Source organism: Anolis sagrei, chromosome X (assembly GCF_037176765.1).
Source record: "Anolis sagrei isolate rAnoSag1 chromosome X, rAnoSag1.mat, whole genome shotgun sequence".
NCBI classification, from domain to species: Eukaryota; Metazoa; Chordata; class Lepidosauria; order Squamata; family Dactyloidae; genus Anolis; species Anolis sagrei.
The window spans coordinates 94,755,040-94,764,875 of NC_090034.1; the positions used below are offsets into that span (position 1 = coordinate 94,755,040).

Here is a 9,836-nt window from a genome sequence, read left to right on the forward strand (position 1 = left end):
AAGTTTGCAAGCTTGGTAGTTGATTAAATGTCCTTTGACCAGTAGCTGGCCACTTGGAGTACCTCTGGTGTTTCTGCAAGAAGGTCCTCCATTGTGCATGTGGCAGGGCTCAGGTTGCATTGCAGCAGGTGGTCAGTGGTTTGCTCTCCTCCACACTCGCATGTCGTAGATTCCACTTTGTAGCCCCATTTCTTAAGGTTGTCTCTGCATCTCGTGGTGCCAGAGCGCAGTCTGTTCAGTGCCTTCCAAGTCGCCCAGTTTTCTGTGTGCCCAGGGGAAAGTCTCTCATTTGGCATCAGCCATTGATTGAGGTTCTGGGTTTGAGCCTGCCACTTTTGGACTCTCGCTTGCTGAGGTGTTGCAGCGAGTGTCTCTATAGATCTTAGAAAACTATTTCTTGATTTAAGTCGTTGGCGTGCTGGCTGATACCCAAACAGGGGATGAGCTGGAGATGTCACTGCCTTGGTCCTTTCACTATTAGTTGCTACTTCCCGGTGGATGTCAGGTGGTACAATACCGGCTAAACAGTGTAATTTCTCCAGTGGTGTAGGGCGCAGACACCCCATGATAATGCAGCATGTCCCATTAAGAGCCACATCTACTGTTTTAGTGTAGTAAGATGTATTCCACACTGGGTATGCGTACTCAGCAGCAGAGTAGCAAAGTGCAAGGGTAGATGTCTTCACTGTGTCTGGTTGTGATCCCCAGGTTGTGCCAGTCAGCTTTTGTATGATATTGTTTCTAGCATGCTTCTATGATTCTATGATTCTATGCACTTTTTGCTTGCTATTCGGGCAGTGCTGCTTGTAGGTCAGAGGTCTGACCTACTTGGGAGAATTTGGGGGGGGGGGGTAATAACTTGCTATTTTGGTTGTCCACAAGAGCAGAATTTACTATCTGATCATCTGGTGCTCTAGTCATGGAAAATGATGGCATATACATGAAGGCTGATGCATGTTTTTATCAATTGAAAGTAAAATAAATTTCCTGTATCAAAAAATTCCTCCCTAGGCCCTAATTTAGGCTTGGGGAGGAATAAAAAAAAAGTGTGTATTTTGTGGCAAAATGTTAAGGTGGGGCCTCCAACGGTGAGAGTAATGCTCTCCATAGCCCAATGGCCATTTTGGGATACTTTTGAGCCAAAAGTTTGCTTTGTTCAAAGAAAGAAAAAACATATATACACCCAAAGCTAAAAGGTGTTTTATCCCTAAAGCAGAAATGACTTTACAGTTGTAAGGGGAAACTACCCTAAAATATAAACAGCAGAGCATCCAAAAACAAACAAGGTACAAAAGTTGAGCATCAGCTCATTAGCAAGCAGAACTGCCATGTGATGTGGTTGTAAAGAATTCAGAGCTTGGGAGGCAAACATGCAGAGTCCAATCTTTTAAAAAATCACAAAAGGTTTTTTTTAGAATAATGAGGAATAGCTGCATTTCTTAATAATCAAGAACTGGGTCTGAGCTACTCTAACACCCATCTCTTCTAAGGTTTCAAAGAGAGGGGGAAACTACCAATCACTACATCTCTCTGACACACATGCAGAGAGAGATCTCAAAGCACACAGCACTTCCCAACTGTCATATGGGACACATGGGAGAAGGGAAACCTTTAGTCAACCTAAAGCAGTGTTTCTCAACCTTCCTAATGCCACGACCCCTTAATACAGTTCTTCGTGTTGTGGTGACCCCTAACCATAAAATTATTTTCATTGCTACTTCATATCTCTCATTTTGCTACTGTTATGAATTGTAATGTAAATATCTGATATGCGGGATGTATTTGTATTCACTGGACCAAATTTGGCACAAATACCCGATATGCCCAAATTTCCATACTGGTGGTGTTGGGTGGGGTTTGTAGTTGCTGGGATATATAGTTCACCTACAATCAAAGTGCATTTTGAACTCCACCAACAATGGAATTGACCCAAACTTGGCTTTCATGACCAACAGAAAATACTGGAAGGATTTGGTGAGCACTGACCTTGTTTTGGAGTTGTGGTTCATCTCCATCCAGAGAATACTGTGAACTCAAAAAATGATAGATCTGGACCAAACTTGGCACAAATACTCAACATGCCCAAATGTGAACACTGGTGGAGTTTGGGGACAACAGACCTTGACATTTGGGAGTTGTAGTTGCTGGGGTTTATAGTTCACCTACAAAGAGCGAACCCCAACAATAGAATTGGGCCCACACAGAACCCCCATGCCTTGGAGGGCCTCAGTGATGCAAGCCTCCCTCCCACCTCACACACTCTTCCTTGTCTGCACATGTGCACCATGCTACCATGTGCCAAGCACGCCTGCTCTGCCCTCCCTGCTTGGAGTCTCAGAAACAGCCCTCCCCCTTGGCTGAGAGGCCAGCAAATCACAGAGGAGGGCTTTTGATGGGAGGATTCACATCTGTTTCCAAAAAGGAAGAGGACAGGCAGAGAGATCTCCAGCCTTCTCTGCCAAAGGGGTTCCTAAGACCATCAGAAAAATACGTTTTCTCATGGTCTTTGGAGACCCATCTGAAACCCGCTCGGGACCTCCCCAGAGGTCCCGACCCTCAGGTTGAGGAACACTGGTCTATATTAAGCTAATTAAACTGTTCCTCATTGAGGACTTGGGCGGTGTGGGGTTGAATCCAAACAAGTCACTTCCAGTTTGATATAGAAGAGCTATTAAAAATGTCATCCCAGAGCATATGAACAAAGCTGACTGTTTCTAAATTTCTCTTTGTATGACATATTGCTTTTATTTCACTTCCTAGGACTACAAATGCCAGTCTTATGGGTACAATGAACAGACCCCAAAAAGATGTGGAAGAATAAAGATTTTATTGCATAAGAAATACTTTTTAGGTTGCACATATTAATAAGGTATACTTTATCCCCATTAGTCACATTATAAAAAATATTTCTACTCAAAGATAAAGATTGTTCCATTTGCATTATTTATTTACAGTTTGTCTATTAAAGAAAGTAACAAAATTTCAAACAAGATTTGGTTAAGAAGCTCTATCAGTAAAAACATTAGAAAATCAAAACCATTAAGTGCCTAGAAGCAGTCATCAAGATGGCCCATCAAACACATCTGTAGGGGTGGCAGGATGATGAAGAAGACTTCTTCCAAAGACCTCAAAAATCCAGACAGTATCATACGGGATAATGAATTTACGTAGACAACCTGGACTGTATAAGACTTTATAGGTCATAATCCACACTTGGAATCGTGTTTGGAAATAGCCGGGGAAGCCATTGTAAACAAAGGGATTGTACTGTCCTTGGAACTAGCTTCATCTACAATCTAGCTTCAGCTAAAGCTTTTCAAAGGAACCCCATTAAAGTGCAATCAACCCTTTACTTTCACTATGATTAAGGGCACAGAAACCCCATAAAAGTGAAAAACCACACATCTTAAAAGTGCTATTTCTTTTTTTCCACAGAGAACACCTCTCTAGGAATTTCTAAGTCAACTTGGGCAACTTCCTGGAATTTGACCACATTATTGAACTGAGAGGTCCGAGAGATTCTTAGAGAGAACATTTTAATTAAATCCATGAGTAATCAAATCTGCACAAATCAAACCAGCAAATGTAGACGGTTGATAAAGCTAAGGCATGAGTCACCACAGCCCGTCATATGATACTATGAACACTTATAGTTAGTGCTTTAACTGTGCAAGTATACACACCACCATAAGACACTTGATGGCCCTTGTGCTTGCTTCCAATTCTTGAATTTCACACTGTGGATCTGCAATTTCCCAAGAGCAGGCCTCCATATAGCCTCATATCTAATGCATGCAATGTTGGAGGGGGGGTTCTAATTATTTTTATGTTTTTCTATTACACTCACAAGAGCTTCCTTCCCTTTGCAACACAGAATTATCACTCAACAAAAAGTGATGGAACAATAGTGATACTGGGTTCATTGATGGATTTTCCTGTCAATGGAAAGAGGTGACCCAAACACGATTCAAGAGCCATACGAGGGGAAAAACACAATGTCCTGTGGTAAGTCCCATCAACAGATGCATTTATCCTTTCACAGTTGTGTTTTATCAGCCTCATGTGATAAAGTCCTCCATGTTCTCCCAGTGTTAAACCCACTTAGCCCTAAAATCATTTCTCTCAAAGAAGCAACATATGCGCAGTCAAATACGGTTTCGAAAATCCCATCTTTTTGGTCCTCAGTCCTCTATAACTAAGGGTGCTCACATTTCATCTACATAAATAAATTTCATATATATGAGAATTCAACATTATTAAGGGCAAGCATTCTGCAGACCAGGATTCAAATTCCCGCTTGGCCATGGAGACTGTCATGTATTATGTTCTGCAGTTGATGGTGGTTGATGATGGAAGGGTTAATATAAGTCTTAGTTCTAAAGGGTTGAGTAATCTATAAGAGTTCATGGGTGAAAGCAATCAAGGGTGGAGGTATGCAAAAGATGGGTTGCAGCTGGGTGTTTCTGGATATAAGGAGCTAGTATTGGGACTGATCTTTGGGAGAAAAGTATTTGTCTTATTTTGGTGGTAGATGCTGCTGGTTTTTTCCCAGGTTTGTGGATTTTTGGTGTCCTGACCTGTCTTCTGAACCTTTGGAATCCTTGAACCTTTGGACTGGCTTTTGACTATGATATAGACTCTTGATCCCTGGACTTTGTTTATTGAACTCTCAGCGTTTAACCACTGGACTGGACCTTTTGACTATGGAGTTATCTTGAACTGGCAACAGTGTTTGCTGTTTTTGTTTTAAATTCTGTGGCTGAGTGCAATCTTTATGTTTTATATTTTGGACTTTTAAAACAGCCAGAATGTAAGAGCTGTTTTAATTAAATTGTTTCATACAAATTGGGTTTTTGTTTGGTTCATCTCTGCCTCTGTAAAGGCAGAGCCCTGGCATTGTGATAGAGACCACTGGCTGACTTTGGGCGAGTCATACTCTCTCAGCCTCAGAAGGAGACCAAAGCAATCTGCCTCTGAACTAATCTTGTTAATAAAACCATACAATTTCACCTCAGGGTGTCCCTAAGTGAGAAACAATTCAAAAGCACAGAACAACAAGTGCCACCATGTGTGAGAACTGACCTTGCTATTATTACATTCAGTTTAATTGTTTATGGAGTTAGCAAACTTTTTACCACCCCATTCCTTCCCATATAACAGCGAGTTAAACCGCTAAGCTGCAGAACGGAAGGTCCATGGGACAGGTGAGCTCCCGATGTTAGTCCCAGCTTCTACCAACCTAAAACGTTGAAAAAATGCAAATGTGAGATGAATAGGTACCACTTCGGCAGGAAAGTAACAGTGCTCCATGCAGTCATGCCAGGCACATGACCTTGGAGACATCTACGGACAATGCCAGCTCTTAGGCTTAGAAATGGAGATGAGCACCGAACTTGACTAGACTTGATGTCAAGGGGAAACTTTTAGGAGGTCTCCCTGATCAGTTGGAGCAAAAGGAATTCTAAGTAAGAAAACCATAAAAGGAGGATGTGAAAACCCATCATCCATAATTATTCCTGAATAGCTCCATCTGTTTTCAATCAAAGATAAAGCCAGGTTCTGGAGGATAAAAAACTGACTTCTGGAATTCATCCTCCAAATCGTAGGCTGCAAGGAGCACTCGCTCTGCATCTTTTGCAAAGTTATCCAAAGCAGTGTGGAGCAGGTAATAGGCAGCAACAAAGGAGATGCCTCCAGCCACGAGGTTGTCCAAAAGGGGCACCCGGTCCTTCAATAACCTAGCGGCCACCTTTCCATAAGTGGCCGCTTGACTCAGGATGATATGGACAGCATTCTCTGAGAGATCCCTCGCTAATGTTGAAGACACCTGGTTTTTCAGTTGAGAAGGGTCCTTTGAGGCGGTGAGGGCCAAGGCTCCCAGAGAGTCATCATCCAGCCCAAAACTCCTACGATAGGAGTCCAGGGTTTTGATGAGCATGGGGATGTTCAGATGGAAAGGGAGGCCGGGTAAAGCTGAGACAAAACAGGCCATCAAAGCCTTCTTCCAGATGTTCCTGCGCAGTGAAGCTTTTTTCTTCTGCACAGCTTCGGTAGTGACAGAAGGGAATGAAAGGAGCAAGACATGCCTCTTGTGGCCCTCCAGCTCCTCAGCGAGAGTGTTCTCCAAGCGCTGGAAGTCAAATCTGTGCAGCTCAAAGCTGGAGATCAAAAATATCTTGGGGGAGTCCAGACCTCCTTGCTTCAGCTGGCGGATGCAGTCTGCTTCAATCTCTCTGAGCACCTGGACCTCCTCAAATCTGGTCGGCCTTCGTTGTCGTGAAGCCCGAAGGTCAAGGTCAATCTTGGAACGCACAAAGTAGAAACGCTTGCCCATCGCAGCCACTGCACAGGCCAGCTTGGCATGGTTCTCCCGGAACCTCTCGGAGGCTATGATGATAAAGAAATCGTATCTCTCAAACCCCACCTGCTGCAGGTAGGTCTCGGCTTGGAAGCGTGGAGTGCCTGTCCCTGGCAAGTCCCAAATGTGGACTCTGGGCAGGCGAGGGTGTTCATAAGGCGTGGGTGAACAGGTGGTCTCCGTGACTCCGGTAGGGGCGGCACGGGGGTCTCCGTCATTAAGTCCCAGCAGCGCATTGATGAAGGTGGATTTTCCAGCACCCGATTCACCAGTCACTGCAACCTCAAGCGTTGTGGTCTCCATTGAATCCAGGAGCGACTGGACCTGATTGGAGACCTCCAGGACCACGCGGGACTGGATGATGGTGCCCATCTCTCGGAGGTCCACTTCTTGGATTTCCATGATGTCTCTTCTGCTATATAAAGACAAAGGGCAAAAGGACATGAGTGGAGTTTCTGTTCGTTTTCCTACTCTCTTCTAAAACATAAGAACTACAAGATGGGACATTGTTTTGATGAGTATTTATTTAATTTATTGAATTGTGTTTTATTACAGCTGTTATTATTTTATTGATGTTAAAATTTATATTGTAATTGTGTTTTTGGTGGCATTGAATTTTTCCTTGTAAACCGCCTCGAGTCGCCAGAAGGCTGAGAGGGGCGGTATACAAATACAATAAATAAATAAATAAATTTTCAGAACTAATTAGAAAATGAAGGAGTTTCAGTTTCCATAAGGCAGGAAATAGGAAAGAGGTGTCACAGGTGTCCATCAAGTCATTTTAGTGCCTTTTGTCCTTTACAGATATTTTGCCCCCCACCCCAATACCTCTAGAGAAGCGTTTCTCAATGTGGGAGTCAGGACCCCGGGGGGGGGGGGGGGTGAGAAACAATGCAGACTAATTCAACCATAAAAGTCAGCCATAGTAGAGCACCTGATGAACCAGTATATTATTTGAGAACACAGAAATGATGGACCTCTCTAACAACCACCATGTCAGACTACACAGAGAAGCTACTGAAATCCACAAGCATGTGGCCCTATGGGGAGAACAAGGCCTATGAGGAGCGGCTTAAAGAGCTGGGCACGTTTAGCCTGAAGAAGAGAACGCTGAGAGAAGACATGATAGCCATGTATAAATATGTGAGAGGAAGCCACAGGGAGGAGGGAGCAAGCTTGTTTTCTGCTGCCCTGGAGACTAGGACGCAGAACAATGGCTTCAAACTACAAGAAAAGAGATTCCATCTGAACATGAGGAAGAACTTCCTGACTGTGAGAGCCATTCAGCAGTGGAACTCTCTGCCCCAGAGTGTGGTGGAGGCTCCGTCTTTGGAAACTTTTAAACAGAGGCTGGATGGCCATCCGTTGGTGGTGCTTTGAATGCAATTTTCCTGCTTCTAGGCAGGGGGTTAGACTGGATGGCCCATGACGTCTCTTCCAACTCTATGATTCTATGAAATTGCAAGGAAAGAAATTCCACCCAAATATTAGAAGGAATTTCCCGGTGGTAAAAGTTGTTCGACAGTGGACTATACTGCCTTCAAGTGTGGTGAAGTTTTTAAGCAGGAGACTGGATGGCCACCTGTTGGGAGGGCTTTGAGTGGGTCTTCGTGCTTGGCAGAAAGGGGTTGAACTGAATGGGCTTGTGGCCTCTTCCAACTCTACAATCTCAAATACAAGACTATATCTATTGGAAAGGCAACTCTTTCTCTGCACTGAGCCATGGTTTACAAGTGTGGTGGAGGCTCCTTCTTTGGAAGCGACAACGGAGGGTTGTTGTAGGTTCTTCGGGCTATATGGCCATGTTCTAGAGGCATTTTCACCCAACGTTTCGCCTGCATCTATGGCAAACATCCTCAGTACCTCTAATGATGCTTGCCATAGATGCATGCAAAACGTCAGGAGAAAATGCCTATATATGGCCATATAGCCCGAAAAAACCTACAACAACCTAGTGATTCTGGCCATGAAAGCCTTTGACAATACTTTTAAACAGAGGTTGGATGGCCATCCGTCGGTGGTGCTTTGAATGCAATTTTCCTGCTTCTAAGCAGGGGGTTAGACTGGATGACCCATGAAGTCTCTTCCAACTCTATAATTCTATGCTTCCAGTATTTTTTTTCAAAAAAAAAAAAACCTCTAAAATCAGGACAGTAAATAATAAGCAACACTAAAAGAGCGGGGGAATTCCAGCAAGAAACAATCAGGTCAGCTAACTCCTCCCAACAATGATTCAAGGAATGGCCTTGAAGCTGCAATGCCATTCAATGCTAATCAAGGTGGCCAATTGCAACATTCATACCTGCCTCCAACTGACAAGAATTCTTTCTCCCACCTGTGACATTCCAGATATATAAACCTCACTGGCCTAGTTCCCAACAGACCTCACAACCTCTGAGGATGCCTGGGTGAAACGTCAGGAGAGAATGCTTCTGGAACATGGCCATACAGCCAGGAAAACTCACAGCATGCCAGTGATTGTGACCATGAAAGCCTTCAACAACAGTAAATTTCTATTTACCCAAATCACCCAGAAAGTTGCTTGCAGTGGAAAGGAAACAGAATGTAAAACAGAAAGGAAGGGGGGGGGGGTTCTAGCAAAACAGAGTGAGATGTTTTTAAAGCAGCCCAGTGTATTGTGCCTCCTTAAACCCACACTATTCTGGCCTTTGTGGGCTGGAAGCCAATGTTGCATTCAAGCCTTTATGATTATGAAGTCAAATGTTATGGGTTTTCTAGGTTGCCTTTCTCTATTTTGCTGATCAGTTTTCCCCCTTCCCTCCAGCCTTGCTTTCTCTCCATACTCACGAAATTCCCCCGAACAGGAAGGGAAGAGGAAAAGCAGAAAACAGCAGACTACTTTCGTCTGGAGGAAAGGAAAGAGAAACCATCACATGAAAAGAGGTGGGGCTACCAGGCAGGAAAACATGCTGTCCTCACAAAACAGCAGCCAATGGGAAGGAGGCATGCAAAGCCGGATCAAGGGAGAGGTAATCCAAAACAGCTCGCCCTCGGTGATCTACCTCTCAAACCGGTTCACAGCACAGAAAAGATGTTTGCAACCCAGGCTGCATTTAGCCTTCTTTTTGCAAAACAGGCAGCAATCCGCCAATCAGATGAGGAAGTAAAGCGCGCCCCCTGGTGGCTTGTTAGGTGATTTCTCTGCTGTGAAGAAAGAGAAAGGCAGCAAAAGGAAAAGTCTGATGCTGATCATAGAATCATAGAATCAAAGAGTTGGAAGAGACCTCATGGGCCATCCAGTCCAACCTCCTGCCAAGAAGCAAGAATATTGCATTCAAATCACCCCTGACAGATGGCCATCCAGCCTCTGTTTAAAAGCTTCCAAAGAAGGAGCCTCCATAACACACCAGGGCCAGGCATGTAGCCAGGGGGGGGGGCTCGGGGGGCTTCAGCCCCCCCCGAAATTTTCATGGTGGTTCGCGAAAAGGCCTTATTGGTGCATTATTTAAACTGTTAT

At 44.2% G+C, this 9,836-nt stretch overlaps 1 protein-coding gene across 2 annotated transcripts; it reads right to left on the reverse strand.

The window, feature by feature from the left end:
* Window positions 1–2,810: 2,810 nt before the first annotated feature.
* LOC137094894 (interferon-inducible GTPase 5-like) lies at window positions 2,811–9,441 on the reverse strand. Of its 2 annotated transcripts, none has more exons than XM_067460831.1 (2): window positions 9,167–9,441; window positions 2,811–6,770 (listed from the first exon to the last, which is right to left on the reverse strand). In XM_067460831.1, exons 1-2 carry the CDS (start codon window positions 9,247–9,249, stop codon window positions 5,537–5,539), a joined length of 1,317 nt encoding a protein of 438 aa, XP_067316932.1. In that variant the 5' UTR covers window positions 9,250–9,441; the 3' UTR covers window positions 2,811–5,536. The 2 variants fall into 2 exon arrangements, with proteins under 2 accessions (XP_067316932.1, XP_067316931.1); XM_067460830.1 differs by having other exon boundaries at window positions 2,811–6,773.
* Window positions 9,442–9,836: the final 395 nt, after the last annotated feature.

Coding starts and splice junctions, on each gene's coding strand:
- LOC137094894 (XM_067460830.1), bottom strand. CDS start 9,249: ATGGTTTCTCTTTCCTTTCCTCCAGACGAAAGTAGTCTGCTGTTTTCT. Junction 6,774..9,166: donor TTCCTGTTCGGGGGAATTTC/GTGAGTATGGAG, acceptor GTCTTTATATAG/CAGAAGAGACATCATGGAAA.